Source organism: Nelumbo nucifera, chromosome 1, assembly GCF_055504915.1.
Source record: "Nelumbo nucifera cultivar China Antique chromosome 1, China Antique-T2T, whole genome shotgun sequence".
NCBI lineage: Eukaryota > Viridiplantae > Streptophyta > Magnoliopsida > Proteales > Nelumbonaceae > Nelumbo > Nelumbo nucifera.
The window spans coordinates 107,619,832-107,639,058 of NC_142649.1; the positions used below are offsets into that span (position 1 = coordinate 107,619,832).

The 19,227-nt window shown below is 35.5% G+C and overlaps 1 protein-coding gene across 18 annotated transcripts in view; it reads right to left on the reverse strand.

The window, feature by feature from the left end:
- The window catches only part of LOC104605973 (protein LNK1-like), a 51,563-nt gene extending 39,090 nt beyond the window's left edge, over positions 1–12,473 (reverse strand). For 4 of the 18 annotated variants that reach the window (XM_088891714.1, XM_088891754.1, XM_088891726.1 and 1 more), the window contains exons 1-3: positions 12,270–12,409; positions 11,926–12,164; positions 936–998 (exon numbers count right to left, since the gene is read on the reverse strand). In XM_088891714.1, the coding sequence (XP_088747840.1) occupies positions 936–938 (3 nt within the window). In that variant the 5' untranslated portion in view covers positions 939–998; positions 11,926–12,164; positions 12,270–12,409. Of the gene's footprint in view, positions 1–932; positions 999–11,925 lie in introns of all 18 variants that reach the window. The other 14 variants (XM_088891705.1, XM_088891697.1, XM_088891748.1 and 11 more) reach the window with 11 other exon arrangements.
- Positions 12,474–19,227: the final 6,754 nt, after the last annotated feature.

A 19,227-nucleotide genomic window follows, 5' to 3' on the forward strand; every position in this document is an offset into this window, starting at 1 on the left:
AGATAAATGTGCAAAGAAAACATAACGAGAAATGGGCCAATCCAAGCACGTTTACATTTGCGAAGAGCAACGGGAAAGTCAAGGTCTAAAGGATCCGTTGACGGTGGAGTCAATAATGGCTAAGGCGAAGCTGGAGTAGAGTAATATATTATTCCACGAGGGTCATGAGTGTACACTCTATGAACTGGTGGTCAAATGGGCTCCTCAACAATAGAAGCTAGTACAAGCACCTCCTCTACAAGAAGAGGAAGGGGAGGAGGGGATAAACTACCAGTAGAACATAACTCGGCTAAAGAAAAAAAAAAGAGCATTCTCAAAACAGGGCGAATCTAGAAGAACAAAGGAACGACAAAGAGAAGGAAACCAAAGACATATAGAGGCAAAGGAAAAGGAGAATTGAGAAGGAAAGACAAGAGAGAAAGGAGTGCCACCACATTAAACTAATGAAGGCATACGGTTAATGAGGAAGCAAGAAGTAAGAAATAGCATCACTCCAATATTTCTTAGGGACTGATATTTGAATTAAAAGTTCCCAAGCAAATATCAAGCAAATGCCTATTCTTCCATTCGGCCGCTCCATTTTGTTGTAGAGTAAAGGAGCAAGAAGATTGGTGTATAATGCCATGAGATTCAAAGAATGTATAAAACAGGCATTGTATATATTCTTTTGCATTACCAGAACGAAAATATTTAATGGAAACACCAAATTGATTCTTCAACATAAAAAGAGAGAAAGATATCAAACACTCTTGTATGAGATTTCATTAAATAAATCCAAGTCATCCTTGAGAAATCATCTACAAAGGAGACAAAATACTTAAAACCATTATAAGACTCAACTGGACAAGGACCCCAGACATCTAAATGAACAAGTTAAAAAAAAAAAAAAAAAAAACCGACTCTATTAAATTCCCTTGGAGCAAAAGAACCACCACCATCTAGATATATAATCCTCCATCTTCATGTCTACCACCAATCTTCTTCATCGTCTCAAAATCCTGAAAAAACACAATAAGAAGGGAAGAATGAAATGGAGCAATTCAAAGATTTTGTCAACTTACTAACAAACATAAGACTAAAAAGAAATTCAGAAACATATAACACAGAAGGAAAAATCAAATTAAAATGTAGAGCCACATTACCGGTACCAAAAACAATAGATGCAGTACCATCAGCTAGTGTAACAAACTGAGAGGTAAAGGGAGGAGATAAAGATACATACAAGTTTGAAGACACAATCATGTGATCTGAGGCCCTAGAGTCAATAATCCATGGCTTAGAAGAGGAAACAAGGCATGTTGTACTTGACTTTGCAAGAGTTGCAGTGCCAAGGGAAGAAGAAGATAGATGAAGCTTTTCATACTTTTCTCAGGTAATAGAAACCCTTTCCTTCTCCATCGCAGTACCTAAAACAGTGAGTCATCACCTGTAGTACCACCATCCTCTCCTATTGCAACATGGTTAGCTCAAGTAAATGGGGGGCCATGCAAATCATAATAGAAATTCACCATATGTCCTTCCCATCCACAATAACTACACTCTCTAACTATGCCACGACCACCAACACCAACACCATGACCTCTAATGCTCCCATCTCTACCACCAACGCGACCTCCTCTCACTCCATGATCACCACCTCTAGGATTACCACCTCTAGTTACGGCTAGGGTAGACTTCTCAAGTACTGGGGAATTATCTATATGTGGGCTAATTACAATTCTGACTCTAGAGAAAACTTCCGATAACGTGGCTATATCACTACTGCCTAAAATTTGGGCATGCATTGGTTAAAATTCAGACCTCAAGCCAAAGAGAAATCTAGCCACATCCAGTTGATCTCTTTATTGTTGTTGCACCTTCAGATTATTTGAAAGAGGCTAATATGAATCCAGCTCATTGTGTAAACTCTAAACCAGCATAATATTCCTCCACATTCCTATCACCTTGTAATTGAAAATATTCTTGGTATAATTGATAAATTCTAGTCATATTATCCTGTCCAGAATAGAGTTGCGTGGCATGTTCCCAAATTCCTTTAGTATTGTCAATGAACATTAAGTTCATACTAATATGAGGTTTCATACAATTCCAAAGCAAGGTTCAAAGTATCGACATGTATCGGCCCGTATCGGCCGATACATATTGTGTCGATGGCTTCCCAATACGCCCCTATAGGGGTTGTATCGGGTCAGCCACTAGTTTAGAGGGTAGTCGGGCCTTAAACCGGCCCCTCTGAACTAATTTCAAAAAAAAAAATAAGTGAAACATAAAAAAAAGGCACCGACATAGGCTGATACGCCCTACCGGCGTATCGACCCGTGTCGATATTTAGAACCTTGCTCCAGAGACATGTCATAATCTGTGCATTCTCTTGTATCCAATCATTATACCCTGCAGCCCCAGAATCTGGCTTATTTTGTTTAATATATTTCAGTTTACACCTAGTTGTCAAATTTACTTCAATTGATTTTGCCCATGGTATGTACTTTGTACCATTGAGTTTGACCAAAGTCATTTGGACAGTCATAAAATTTGGTTGCACCATCACACTTGTTTTACTTTCACTTCCAAAGCCTGCCATAGCTCAAGAAGTAGAGCTGGTATGCTATTTCAGCAATCCACACCCAAAGGCCAATACCCTCCAAAACAAAATTCACACAATAAATAATCAAGGGTAAAATGGCATCAAGAGGGTGATAGAAATACAAAGTTCTTCCATGCAATGGCCAATGCTAAGAGAAGGAAAAACTTCATTTCCAAACCGGAGATGGGAGATGAAGTTATTACATATCAGCGTGAGATAACACAGGCTTTTGTGGATCATTTCAAATCAATTTACAAGAGGCCTTTAGATGCAACTTTGTGGATTGAGGGTTTGGACTGGTCAATCGTATCAGTTGAGAAGAAAGTGTGGTTGGAAAGATCTTTTGAGGAGGAGGAGATTAGGATAGCAATGTTTTCCATGGACAAAGCTAAAGCTCCAAGGCCAGATGGGTTTACTATGGCATTCTATCAAGATTTTCGGATGTTCTCAAAGAAGATTTACTAGAGGTTTTTAGGGAATTCTTTGAAAGGGGCATAATAAATCCAAGGTTGAAATCAACTTTCATTGCCTTGACCCCTAAAAAAGTGGGAGCTAACCATCCCAAAGATTTTAGACCCATCAGCCTGGTGAATAGTTTGTATAAAATCCTAACAAAAGTCTTATCTTTAAGGATTCAGGAAGTTCTCCCCTCTTTGGTGACTTCCAACCAAGGGGCCTTTGTTCAAAAGAGGCAAATCACGGATCAAATTCTAATTGCTAATGAGTGTGTTGAGGATATGAGGAGATCCGGGAAGAAAGCCATACTTTGCAAGCTGGACTTAGAGAAAGATTATGATTTAGTTGATTAGACTTTCCTGATTGAGATCATAAGACATCATGAATTTGGAGAGAGATGGTGCAATTGGATTTGAGGGTGCTAAAGAACTTGCCAATATTTAGTATTAGTAAATGGCACAGCTGTAGATTGCTTTCTAGCTGAATGAGGACTAAGACAAGGAGATCCTCTCTCCCCTTTCCTCTTCACAATGATAGTGGATGTTCTGAGCAGAATCCTATTGAAGGCATACTTGAGAGGGCTAGTGAGGCTGGAGAGTGGGAAGAGAAGAGATACCAATTACCCATCTGCAATTTGCAGATGATACTATTCTCTTTTGCGAAGGAGAGAACTTGGGTTGGATAAGGAATTTGAAACTCTCAGTGCAGCTGTTTGAAAAATTGTCAAACTTATGGATAAATTTTGAAAAAGCTGCCTAGCTGGAATAAACATGCATGATGGGGAAATGGTAGAGTGTGCAAGCATTCTAGGCTCCAGTGTCATGTCCTAGACCCTGACCTATTTGGGGTTACCTCTTGGAGCAAATCCAAAAGAAGTGGGTTTTTGGAATCCAGTGCTAGAAAAATTCTCTAGGAAGTTGGCTAGTTGGAAGAAAGGATATTTGTCTCTAGGTGGCAGAATAACTTTGATTAAATAAACACTAGCTAACTTACATGTCTACCATTTGTCAATCTTCAAAACTCTAGTGATTGTGAGCAAGAAATTGGAGGTGACAATGAGGGATTTCTTGTGGGAGCCAGAGGAGGAAAAGAGAGACCATAGAATAAATGGGAAATAGTGTGCAGGGATAAGAATGTAGGAGGCTTGGGATTAGGGAATGTACAAAAAAGGAATATAGCATTGTTAGGAAAGTGGCTCTGGAGACTGCCTCAAGATAGGGACAAATTGTGGACAAAGGTGATAGTAAGTATTCATGGGCTCTTGGATAATGGATGGGATGTTGGTGTGTTACCTAGAGCAAACCGATCCTCACCTTGGAAAGCCATTAGTGCAATCTTGCCTCTCTTCCTTCCTTCCATCAGATACAACCTTTGTAATGGTAACAATGTTAAATTTTGGGAACATATCTAGCTAGTAGACTCTCCTTTAAAAGACCAATTTCCCTCTCTCTTTGCCCTCTCAAACTTTAAAAATGAGCCAATTTCTTTGTTCCTTGTCCCATCTCCACCTTCACTCGATGAGGTTAATTGGGGCTTGGGTTCCCGGAGGGGTATTCGAGACACAATTTCAATGTCTTCTTAGCCTCTTAAAGTTATTGGAAGGAGTTTTCATTGAACCTTCAAGACCTGGTAGTCGAATTTGGACTTGTACCCCATCGGGGTCCTTCTCATGTGCCTCCTTCTTTAAAACTCTACTACAACCATCCTATAGTGGTCTGCCTCCTATTCCAGTAAAAGAGGTGTGGTGCAAAGCTGTTCCACCTAGGGTTGCTGCCTTTTGTTGGGAAGTGGCTCATGGAAAGATCAATCCTCTTGACCTACTCCAAAGAAAGCGGCCAAATTGGTGTGTATCCCCTCGTTGGTGTGTATTGTGTAAGGCTGATGGTGAGAGTTGCCTCCACCTTTTTATCTCTTGTTCCTTCATTACTTCTATTTGGGATTGGTGCTTTTCACTTTTTGGATGCAGGTGGAATCCTCCAGCGGATATTCAAAGCCTATTTGACACAACTACCTTTGGATGGCCAACAAAGAGAGGGAGGTTAATGTGGAACTGCATTAGAGCTGCTGTTCTTTGAACTGTTTGGGAAGAAAGAAATGCAAGAATCTTCACAGATAAAGAAATGAACAAAAGTGATATCTTTGAAACAATCAAAGTTAAAGTGATGCATTAGCTGAAATCCTTGACAGCCTTCTTCATGTGTCAACAAATGATCTAATGAGAAGTTGGAAGGAAGTAGCAGATTCTACAGCCCCATAAGACAATTATCAATCACACTTGGTCACCTCCAAACAGAGGTTTTATCAAGCTTAACTTTGATGGTAGCAGCTTGGGGAATCCTGGACCATCAGGAATTGGGGGTATTTTTAGAGATGAGGAGGGCACTTTCATCGCTATGTTCTTGGGGCCAGTTGGAAAAGGAGACTCCCTGAGAGAAGAAGTGTTAGCAGTAGTGGAAGGCATTCAAAAGGCAAAGCAAATGAACATTCAAAAGCTATTTGTGGAAGGAGACTCCAAACTGGTGATTAGCTGGTTACAAGATGTGGAGTCAAAACTGTGGTTTTTCAACAATGAAAGGAAGAAGATCAAGTGGCTGACCAGAGATATGGAAATAGTGGTTGGGTAGGTTAAGAGATCTGCTAATTCTGTAGCAGATGCCTTAGATAAATAAGGGGGGAGAGAGGTTCACTTTTCTGGGCACAACTGTAAGGGATCTGATTGTAGGGGGAGAGATAAGAGGTTTTATCTCTCACAATCCGACTGTATTTAATGTGTTGTATCTTCCTTAATATTAATTAATAAAAGGTTGACTTATTGATCAAAAAACTCACCCAATAAATTCTGTTATTAGTCAACAAAAGGTTGACTAATAGCCTAGCCGCAATAGAGAAAAAAAGCAAGAAAAAAACCTTCTAAAAGTTAACTAACCTCAACCACATCAATTGAAAACAAGAAACCTCATATTACCAAGTTGTTTCCTCTCACCATTCAACAGAAGAATCATAAACCCAAACAATTGCCCCGTACCATCCACAAACAGTCCCTCTTCAAACTACCAAATAGAGGGAATCTAGAACACCATCAATGACTCCACAAAAACTACAACTTGAGGCACAGAAGCCTCCTATCCCTTTGGGCAATCAGTCCTTGTAGGTTTTTCCTCCTTGCTTTAATGTATATCGAGAGAGACTTCCAGTCGAACATCTATAGGGCATCCTTCACAAAGCAGGTTGAGCACTTTGGCTCTAATACCATGTGATCAGACCTATAAAAAACACAAAATAAATGGAGAAAAATCCTAGGAGAATCCCGGGACAAAGAGAAATAGAAGAGAAGAAGATTGAGAAGGAAATAGGGCTGAAGATAGAAGAGTTCTAACCGAGAGTCTCAACTTCTGCCCACTTTATTATTTATGTTAATGAATATTCAAAATTACATTATTACCCTTGATTAAGTGAACTAAGAAAGAAACTATGAGAAACATAAATAAAATAGAAAAGCACTAAAAAGACCCTACACTAAACACTATAATTTAACAGAGTAGATTATACTGAGACCTCCCCAGTGGCCAAGATGGTATCTGTTCGTGTCATTATCTCCCTAGCCACTCATTTTGATTGGGCATTGTTTCAACTTGATGTTAACAATGTGATCTTGATGAAGTGCATATGGAGCAACCTCCAGGGTATGTTGCTCAGAGGGAGAAAGGTAAAGTGTGTCGGCACAAGAAAGCTATTTATGAGTTGAAACAGATACCATGAGCTTGGTTTGGCAGGTTAAGCAGTGTGGTAAAACAGTTCAGTTTAAAGTAGTGTAGTGTGCACCATTTAGTGTTTAGCAGAGACACACCAGCCAAGAAAATTATATTGGCAGTTTATGTTGATGATATAATCATTACAGGCAATGACAACTCGAATAAGGAGTTGAAGCAGTTTTTGCAACAAAAATTTCAGACTAAGGATTTGGGACACTAGAAATATTTCTTGGGTATTGAAGTTACTAGATAGATTTGGAATCTCCCATTCCCAATGTAAGTATGTTCTAGACTTACTAGAGGAGACAGGATTATTAAGAGCTAAACCAGTTGACACACCTATTAATCCAAATGTGAAGATATTATATGGTGAGGCAGAGCCCTTGGATGATCAAGGGAGGTACAGGAGACTAGTTGGCAAGCTCATACCTCACCATTATGAGACTAGACATTTCATTCAGTATGGGTGTGCTTAGTCAGTTCATGCAACATCCCATAACCAGCCACTGGGAAGCAGTTATAAGGGTATTGAGGTATGTGAAAGGTGCTCCTGACTAAGGGTTGTTATATAAGAAGGGAGGTTAGTTGCCCCTAGAAGAGTATTCAAATGCAAACTAGGCAAGGTCCAACATAGACAGAAGGTTACCAAGGTTACTACAACTTCCTTGGAGGAAATTTAATTTCTTGGAAAAGCAAGAATCAAAATATAGTTGCTAGAATTAGTGTATAAATGGCTTATACTACTTGTGAGTTGGTGTGGTTAAAGCACTTGTTGCAGGAAATTGGGAATTTGGGATAGATGTACCCTCTCCTATGAAGTTGTTTTGTGATAAGAAAACTGCCATCCACATATCCACTAATCCAGTATTCCATGAGAGGACCGTACACATAGAAGTGGGCTGCCATTTTGTGAGAGAAAAGGTTGCAATTGGAGAAGTTGTTACACCCTATGTGAAGTTAGAATCTTAGAAGATTAGTTAGCTGACCTCTTCACCAAAGGTGTAAATCATGCAAGAATGAATTCTATTTGTAGAAATTGGAGCTTTATGATATTTATGTTCCAACTTGAGGGGGAGTATTGAACTGTCTTTATTTACCCTCTTTTCTATTTATGGTTGGCAGGGGCATAGTTGGGATTTCATATTTTGTTATTCTTCTCTTATTTTTTAGTTAGGGTTAAAGTTATCATTTGTTATTTATTAGTAAATCAACAAAAGTGGGCGGCAGTTAGAGAGACAAATGGACTTTCGATCTCTACTGCTTTTAGCCCTAGTTCTTCTCATACCTCTCTCTACCCTCTCTTTCAAGCTGAGACTTCTAGGGAAGATTGCTACTGGTGTTCCCTCTTATTTTATTCTAATTTTTATTTAATTTGAAGAACCATAAAGAAAAATATATATCAAAATAAACAGTTCAATGGGCACTACATTGGGGGCAAATGGTTAGAGACCCATTAGGTAAAAACTAACAAAGATGAAGATTGGTGTTTCAGGAGAAAATATCAAATTTTCAATCAAACATGTTATTTTCAGGAAATTTCTATATTTGCGTTCTAGGAGCTTTCAAAGTTCTGGTTTGTTTTGTAATGTCAATTTTAGGTGTTTCAAGGTCAATTAGGATGTTTGGGATCAAATTACAAGCTTTTATTATTTTTCGCAAAACTCGGTATTCTAGGAAAGTCAAGCTGGAAGTCTGGAGTGTATAAAAATAGCATTGTAATGGCACAGGTTTAACCTTTGAACGAAGTTTATGCTAATTCTTTGATCGCTTTCTCAAACTTCTCTTGTGGATTCAAGAGTGCTATTAACTAGAACAATACAGCGATCTTGTTCTTCACCTTTTCACCTTACTGTTAAATAAATTACTTGGTATCAGTGCAAGGATTTCTTGGTTCAATGCCCAACAACAAATTGGGAACAAACAACTGTGTTGATGCTCACAGGATCAAACCATAATGAATGGCAATGTTTGAAGCACACCAACATGAAAACAAATAACTTATGCAGGAGATGCAAACAGCTATCACATAGTTGATGGAAGTCATAGAGCACAATCAAATTCATGATCACTTAAGGCCTCAAACCAGTTATGGGCTTCTTGGTCATCCTGTTCATAGAAATGCACCTAACGCTCGACATAAGCTACAAGCCCATGAGTAAGAATCAAGTGACAAGGAGATCAGTGAGGTCATCTGTTAACGGTCTTCTCTGATTTCGTATACAGCTTCAAAATGAGTCATTTTGGCAGCATATTGATGAGTAGTGTGATACCACCGTTTTACTAGTGGCAGCCATTTGCTCCATGAGTGAGGTTGTAGGTTGGCAAAGCAACAAAGATATGTTTCAGGGGCTCAATTTAACACCTCCATCTAGTTGTTGGTTTGGCAGTGATAAGCCGAATTCATACTTAGTTAAGTTCCCTAAGGTGAAACAACTCTTTGCAAGACTAGCTAGTGAAATAGTTTTCATAACTGATGATTGAAGTAGGCGTTCTGCGGAGCTGAAAAATCCCATCCATGAAGACTCAGGCTAATCGGTGTTTTTTTTTTTTTTGATCAACAACTCTGAAAAGATTTCATTAATTAGAAAACTTTAGGATACAACAAGAAGTTGTGAAAGAAGTCAGCTTTAGTAAGCTGACCCGGGACAGAATTACAAATGTGCCCAAAACATATGTGTTCTTTGAACCCCTTGCTTTGCTAAGCTATCTACCAAACTGTTGGCAGATCTCCTAACCCATCCCACCTGGACTGACATGTTCCTTGACATCCATTTAAGTCTTCGGAATTCATTCTTCAACTGCCATGTCACTCCTTCCCCTTTCTGCAACCATTTTATCACAGTTTTTGAGTCTCCCTCGATGATCAATCTATTAATATCCAACTCTTTAGCCTTCTCAACCCCATATGCTGCAGCTAGAAACTCTGCCATTGCCACATCACCCTACTCCACAAGACCAGAGTACAGAGCAAATAATTTTTCCATTTTCATCTCTAATGCCCCCCCCCCCAATGCCTGAAGGATCTGGATTACCCACACAACTCCCACCATAGTTCAGAGTTTCTGGGAATCTTCTATATAGTGAGGTATTGTTGTTGTCTGCACAAGCTTTGACAATTGGCCAGCCATGTTACTGATTTGGAACCTTGCAAGCAATTACTCAGAGCAGCCACGAACTACCTCCAATTGGGCTGAGGATTGCTCTCCCGAAACCACCAGTACCATTCCACTACTCTCCCTTTGAACCCAATACTAGCTACAAGAACCCAATGCTCCTCTTGCATTTTTTGAAGATCAAAATATTGACGATAAGGAGGAGCCAAGCATCAAGGTTAGCTTTGTTAAATCTAGGGATGTTAATCTTTAAGTTTCAAGGAAGGTTGGTTGGTAGGTCTGTCGGTGGAGCAGGTGCATCAGCTAACCATTGATGAGAATTACCTGTATTTAACCAATGACTAGGCTCTTCCTAAGGGCTAAAGGAGCTCAACTTCTCTACGAACTTCGCCAGCCATTGGGGACCTCCTGTTGACTCTTCTTCTAGGTATTCATCCTTGCTTCTAATCCCAATATCCCTCTGTTGGGTGGATCAAATGACTCTGATACCAAAATGTTAACGACCTCCTCTTATTGTGGCTTTGGGTTGGATTTGGGTTGACTGTTGCCTCAGTGTAAGGGTCTTTTGGATGTGCCTCTCTCTCTCAGGTGATATCTTATCACCTTTCCTTTGTACTCTTTTTTCTTTTTAATAAAATCTTTTTTTCTGATTCTTCAAAAAAAAATTGTTGAGAAAAGAGTTTAGGATTACCCCCAAGCTATTGCACCAAAGGGCATTACTCACAAAGGCCACAGTTTGGTCAAAAAATAGAGGTTTAATATGATAATGATTTCATTAACAATAAAGTGAGTACATATATATATATAGAAATATCATGACTCAGTTGTGGCAAACTCCAACATCTAATCATTATCGATGATTCCATAATCATGGGTGGTTTTGTATTGGTCGAATCATGCATGGAGATGACTCCGGTGGCATGCCAATCTATTCTTACAAGGGATGTTTCTGTAGTTGAATGGTGACAAATGTTCTTTGGCATCAAAGACCCATATCATCATCCTAGGAGGACAAGGAGATAATTGGCATTGAAAGGATTATGGATCTTAGAATTTCAAAGATGGCGTGATGAATGTGGATCTTCCAAATTTCACTGCTAGTTCTCGACTGCCTTCTAGAATCTGAGGTGTTTGTTGATTACATGGAGATTCAGAGAAGGAAAAAGTTAAGCTATAGCATACAAGCTTAGGAGTGGAACCTAAGCTTGGTAGGAGCAACTACAACTTTCTGGAACATGCCGAGTTAAAGACACATACTGCTCATTGAGATGTGTTAGAGGCAATTTGTTATCATCATCCAATAACAAAATCCATATTATGCTCTTGTGATATTACTCCCAAGAGGTATTGATAGAAAAATTATTATTCCCAAGAGGTCTTTCCTATTTTTCCCACTTGTTAGTTGCAGACTTCACCCCCGAGCCCTATTATAAATAGGCTTCAAACCTTCCTACACCAAGTGTCAGATTAATGATGTTCCCTAGGCCAAGAGGTGTTTGGAAGCATGGCTTGGTCTTTCTCATAACATACATGAGGCTTGAAAAAGTTCAGAAACAGAAATTGCAGAATCCAGGAATGAATAAAAAGAAACGTGAAGTGATTGAGAAACCTGAACAATTATCTAGTAGGTTGGTAGTTCATTAAAAAATCAAAGAGTAGACCATAAAGACAAAGTAAAATACATGCAGATAACCAAGATGACCTCAGGATATGAACCTTGAGGACCAAAACTTTAATCCGAAATACTGCTAACCTCATCTTACAATAAGGTTTTCTTTCCTGTGCTTTCTATTACTTATTCCCTTTTGGATGGATAACCTCACTATTTGCTGGATAGAATTCTTGTTAACTACAAGAACTATAAATGAGCTCTTCCATTTTACTGCTTCCAAAAATCATTGGAAAAAGCATAGTTTTATGACTGTTAATTAACTTGAGAACCAGATTAGCAAGTTCATAGCATGTAAAGCCTAAATGTACAAGATAACATGAAGAAAATCAAGTAAAACAGAAATCTTACCTCGTATGTATTCCAGTCTGACATTCCGAGAGCCTCTATCCGGCACTGAAGACATGCATAACCCTTCGATCTGATCTCATGTTGCCAACAGATTAAAATGAAAAAGAAAAAAATCTTTGCAGTATCTTCAGTTGTGGAGTTGAACAACCCAAAAGAAAATTACTCTCAAAAATCAAACCCTAACTTCGACCCCTAAAAATAAATAGCAGAGGCTCCAAAGAAGCAAAGCAATCTCTTCTCTGTTTTAACAGGTCATAAAGAAAACACCATTATATTCCATAAACGGCATGTTCGTGCTAAGTTTACCACAAAACCAAAAAGAAAAACATCTGCCGGGAAACCACCTTTCAAGCTAATCAAGTACAGCCCGATGACGACCGGAAAACCAGAACGCTTGCCCTTAGAAATCGCCGGAGATTAGTGGTAGCTTCTAATCGTCTCGAGCGGACTACGGAGTAATAATTTTTTTATTTTCTCTAACCAGATAAATTAATAGAAGAGTGTCGTGCGCGCGACGACACGTGGCTATGTATCAAAACAATGGCGGCAGAAAGGACTGCCTAGAGAACTAGAAAAGAATACATATCAGGATTCGTGGTCCAGAAACACGGTATGGGATACGATCTGTTGCTTAAACGTTATTGGTCCACGTTTGCTTTTACTTTTTGTTTTCCGTGAAACGTTCAGCTAAATAACTCGTTAAATGAATTACGGACGGCAGAGTAGAACCCGTGAACGCACATGGTGTTTTTTTGAAGGTACATGGTGAACGCACATGGTGTTAAGTAGAAGGTACATTTACTGCTGCAATTAAGGTCACAGAACTACCATGCGACCTTTCAATCAAACATGAACGCACTGTCAAGTTCTTTCGAGCAAGATTTAGCTTTAACTCCTTATAGTTAGGGGGCATTCAGTTAATCCATTTTCCTTATTTTCCTGTCTTTATAGTTAGGGGTGAGCATTATTTGGTTAAAATTAAAAATATTAAATCGAAAATTTCCATTTCAGTTTTTTCTGATTTTTGGCTAATTTAGTTTTTAGGAATTTCAGTTTTTTAGAGTTAGAAATTCGGTTAATCAAAAAAACGAATTAACTGAAATTCATTATATAATATGTAATATATAATATACAATATATAATATGCTATATATTTATATATTAATATATTATATATAATGTATTATAATGAAATTCAATTTCATAATATATGTTATAATATTTATAAGTTATAATATATAATATTATATATATTAATTAAATTCGGTTTTTAACCAAAATAACTGAAAATTGAACCGAAAATTTTGATTTCGGTTATTTTGGTTTTCTTGTAATTTGTTTTCGGTTCAGTTTTCATTTTTTAATTTCGGTTTTTAATCGAATAAATCAAATGCTCACCCCTATTTATTGTTTATTTTTAAAGGCATTTATCTTTTCTATGTTTTTATTTTGAATATTTTGAATTTTAAAATTGAACAAAATAATTCAAGTGGGTAATTTTGTTTTATACTTTTAATTCTCTCTCCTTTTTCTTATTAACTCTTTAATTATCTCTCCACATCAATTATGTTATTAACTCTCTCCTTTAATAACTCATTCTACTAATTATCTCTCCTCTCTATTATTCCATTAACTTTATCTATATACATTTTATTCTATCCTCTCTCTCTCTCTCTCTCTCTCTCTCTCTCTATCTATCTATCTATCTATTTGTCTATCTATCTATCTATCTATCTATCTATCTATCTATCTATCTATCTATCTATCTATCTATCTATATATATATATATATATATATGTATGTTTGTATGTATGTATTGTAATTTTTAATAAAAATTAATTATATTGAAATGGAGATATTCAATGCTAAACAATCTAATTCTATTTAGAATATAATTTTAAATTTTAAGTTAATGAATCAAGTAATTTGCATTGCATTTCAAAATAAATATTATTTACTTCACCCAACAAATAAAATTGGTATTTTAAAAATTGACTTGGAGGATGAATAGTTTTAGCCCCTATGTCACTATTCAACGATTCAACAATCCAGGTTGGATGAGTCAAACCATGACATATCATCCGTTTATATATGTAGAATACAAGGTCTATTTGTTTTTTAATTTTTTATAAATATAAGAATCAAAATTGAAAGATCATCCCTAATTAGACAACCAAGTACAAAGTAAATACAAGTATTTTTTTTAATTATTTTCATCATATGTACATGTTTTTTATAAAATAATAAATAATATACCAAATTTACAAAAATGCAATAATATATTTATAAATAAATAAATAACACATATATGTATTATATATTTATATAAATAAATATATAGCGTATATCAGATCGGACTGGGGTGATCCGAACCAAATAGGATCAGATACTAGATCGGATTGGATCATGATCTGATCCATTTGCACCCCTATTCAAAGTATCAGAAATGCAAGATGTATCAGTAAGGTAATTTTAAGAAGCATATTGGGATACTCTTTGGATACGGATAAAAAATCAAAATACACATAGATACACTAGAAAATTCAAATAAATCATAAAAATAAATTAATAACAACAAATATAATTTTAATAACTATAATAAAGTTATTTAAACATAAAAACCATATTTTAATGGTTTATAACTTTATATACATTGTGAGATCAGAACACATTTAATAACCATTGAAAAATGATGGGAGAATTAAAATTTATTGTATTAATTTTCATAAAATCAATATAGTTTGTATTATTTTTTATTAGTATATAAATTTTAGGGTCATTTACTAAAACACCCCTATAGTTTCATGAATTTACTAAAACCTATCATATAGTTTGTATTTTACTAAAAGACCCCTTATAGTTATCAATTTACTTAACCCACCTTCCATGAGATGAACGTGGAAAATAACAGTTTTAAACCTAGCATCCATTCAAATAAATTTAACGAAAAGAAACTAAAAACAAAACTACAATTTTGCCCCTAGTAAAACATGGACAACCAATCTATTCTTCTCTATTTGGTCAATTTTGATTTCTATACAAAAGTGTTAGGGGTACTTTTGGAATAAACAACCATGGATTTGTACCCTTGAACATTTTTCACTCATATTAGGAGTACTTTTGGAATAAACAACCATGGGGGAACATTTTCTACTTAATTTAGGTGATCATGTTACGATATTCAGATGGCAAAATAAATATTTCTTAATAAAAGTTTATTAAGTAAATAGGTTGAAAATTATAAGGGGTGTTTTAGTAAAATGTAAACTATAGGGTAGGTTTAAGTAAATATGTAAAACTATAGGGGGTGTTCTAGCAAATGACCCTAAATTTTAATAATCAATGATAGACTTATGATCATTACAAGCTAATGATTAAGGTTTGAACCCTCGACTTGTAGTTTTTATAGTCAATTTAAAGTTGGTTTAATGTATATGATAAATTTGAATTTGAACTTAAATATTTCTTAAATGTAGCATTAAATAAAGTAGTCAATTTAAGTCATGTTTAATGACATATAATAAATTTGAATTTCAATTTAAACATTAAATAAAGGAGTTAATTTAAGCATGTTTAGTATAGCATTAAATAAATGAGTTATTAGAGAGATTTGAGTAATTGTAGGGGTTATAGATAGTAATTATAGGAATTATTAGAGAGAGAGAGAGAGGGGTGGTAATAATTCAGAATATATGGTCGATACATACATAGTATCAACATGTATTGGGTTTGTATCGGCCGATATAGATCCGAAATGATCTGATACAAGCATGTATCGAACCGATACAGACAAAAAGAAATGAAACTCTTGACTTCATTATGTTCTACATATCGAACTCCTACAAAAGCGATACCAATATGGACCGATACGTTACAAAATTTTAAACCTTGTGTTCAACTACCCATGTCAAATAGGGTAAGTTTTAGGAAACTTGGAATTAAAAAATAGGGTCAAGTAATGGTTTGAATGGTCCAATTGTTCGAGTCAATGACAAGTTGAAACATTGAATAAAACATCATAAAAATTATAATCCATTTATATTCCATTTGAAAATAATAAAACTAAATTAAATATGGTAAAAATAATTTATTAAGTTAAATAAAATAGAAATAATTATTAATTATTGTTATTGATAAAAATATTTTTATTAATATAATAAAAATAATTTAATTAATAAAGGAATAAGATTAATTAAAAACTAACATCAATTTAAAATTAATAAAAAACTAATAAAAAACTATCTAACAATTATTAATTTTATAATTAATTTTTACTAATTTAAAACCAACCTAAGTTCCACTAAAAAAACTTAATATAGTTATTTAAATCTAATAATGATTAATAAAAACAAAAATATTAAAAAATTATTAATTTTAAATATAGTTTCATTAATTTAAAATCAACTTAAACTCTATTTAAAAGTAGGGAAAATTATAAAAACCTCTTTGGGTCTTCTAACAATTCTATGAAACTCTCTAATGTTTTGACTTTAACAAAAACCTCTCCTATTGTTTTGAAAAAATGTGCAAATACCTTCCTTTTGTTAGCATTCCAAATAAAAAAATCTGATGAAATGCATTAATTTGTTTAAATACTTAATTTACCTTTAATCAACTTCATTGACATGTAAATTTACTAAAATACCTTGAAAAAAAAGATTTTCTTTCCTTTACGCCACTTTAGGTTGTGTTTGTTTGCAGTGTAAATAACGAACTGGTGTTATATCACACTTCGATTTAGTTCTGTAGCCATTTGGATAGAGTGTAATTAAACACCAAAAATCGATGTAAAAATCCACTCACATCAAGTTTTACATCGATAATCAATATAAACGTTAACTTCAATAAAAACGATGTAAACATTTACAACGATAATCCTAGTTTCCATTTACATTTTTTAACCCCAAACTTTACTCCTGGTGGAGGGGGTCACCAATAAATTTTATTAATTAAAACCACAAAAAGTCTATGAGGGGGAAATAAAAACCTAATCCCTTGCAAAAACATATACAAGGAGACCAAAAGCTCATATAATACAATTTTGTCTAATGGTCTCAGTAGGAAAATTAAATAAAACCTATTTACAATGTATGAAAGGAAAACCAAAACCATCCTCTCAAACCAACCTCTGAATATCTAAAGATAAATCATTAAAATTATTGAAGTAAGAATCAAAACCGTTTAACACAAGCTAGTTTTGCTAAGCTATCGGCCACCTTGTTACCTTCTTGATAGTTGTGAGTAATTTTAATGTTACACACCTGAGAAAGTAACAAGAAAATCCTCTTGATCCAATGGCTTATGTGTCAAGGCAATTTGCTTAAACCTTTAATGATATCCACCATGATTTGAGAGTGAACAAATTGTAATCACATAATCTGAGAACTATTCATCCAAGACCAAGCAATCCATTATTGCTCGACATTCTGCCATAATATTTGTCCCAACACCATAAGCATTTGAAAATGCACATAAAATTTGGTTTTTTTGGTCCCTCAAGGTGTCACCACCTCCACATATACCCAAGTTGCCTCTACAAGGACCATCCATGTTAAACATTTATTCCCCTATAAAAAGGTTTCTGCTAGAAGACTAAAGAAAATTTTACTCTCATATGAAAGTTCACATTTAGGCCCGCACCCTCAAACTAAATCTAGCCCAATATATGGGATGACTTAGCAAAATCCGAGGGAACTTTGAGTTTAGCAAGCCAACAACAGGTTTTATAAATAATTGAAGCAGCATATTTATATTTCCCTTCCATTTTTCTAGTACATCTTTCCTTCCAAAATTCCCATATGATAATGATAGGGATTATCCCTATATACCAGCCCCAAACATTTTTTTGGGCTCTTCCAATAAATAGCTTACCATCTAAAAGTCAAATGAACAATTGTTTCTTCGATGAATCGTTGGATACCAAACTAATCTGCAAAAGATATCCATATTTTAGATGCCAAGATACTCCCTACTAAAAGATTATTCATATCTTTCATACTTGTCGATTACAACAAACACATTTTGAGGCCAGTTGAACAGAACAACAAGGTGTTGAATGTTAGTATTCAAGGGGAGTTTACTCTTGAGTCTTGAGAGCTCTCCAATCCCCAAAAGCAATTTTAGGGGGGATGGAGCTATTGCATAACCACTTATAGTTTTTCACTCATAAGGTTCCACTGACCCGAATAATTGAGCACTTCATTCACCTTTAGATGGAGATTTATTCTCCTAATGTCTAAGTAGAAATTTATAAGAGGGCCTAAATTACTCAAGGCTCAAGCGGTCATACCAAAAGCAGACATTCCCATAGCCAATAAACCACATGTGATTCAAAACTATAACATCATTCATCATAGCAAGATTCCTCTTCCATGTATTTGAACCTGAAACAGAGATGTATATACCATGGAGAATTGATGTTCTTTAAGAATTTTCTGCCCAAAGAGAATTTACCAAAACAAGCATTCTAGAGGGGAAATCACTGACCTTGGGGCAGTTGCGACCTAGTGAATCTCTTTGGTTCCGGGGCAACATATTGCTTTTTGTGTTTTGGATTTCTTTTTCACAACCGCTTGAAACCCATCCTCTGTCTCAGAATTTTCCATCCCCTCATCACTCATGACGCCATCCTTCAATTTTCCATTAATTCCTTGTCTTTTTGTGGGTGTAGTGATTGCATCAATTTGGGCAATCATCTCTTGATCTTCATCAATGTTTTGAATCGCTTCCATTGGAACATCTGCAACTTCTCTTATTATTTTAGGGAATCTATTTTTCATTTTGTTATCTGGAAATTCCTTTTCATTCCTAAGGTTCTCAATCGACTCCACCATTCCTTATGCATACACAGAAATAAGTAAATTTTGAATTAATAAGGATAAAGCTTGCTAAAGCTGAATTGATAAGCAAAGAAATGGTCTAAAAGTGAGCATTATGTGGATCAAATGGAACTATTTTAAACCATAGAATAGACAAACTGAAAGAAAACTTGATAGTAACCTAAAAGAACCATGCATGTGATACCAATCGAAACAAATATTGGGTTGTACTCCTCAATGGGTCAGGGCCAAGCCAGTTTCCTTTACCTACTATCTACCTATTACTGTATAGGAATGAACAATAAATTGAAATTTTAATTGGGTCAAAGAAAAATAGAGAATTGAGGCAAAGTTCTCAACAAACTTTGTGAAATTTCTTGAGAACTTTCTGTTAACTTTTTCTTGCTCTTCTATTTTTTTGTCTAACCAAAAACAAAAACAGCCTACATGTTTTAATACGTTAATACCAAACCTTCCCCCAAG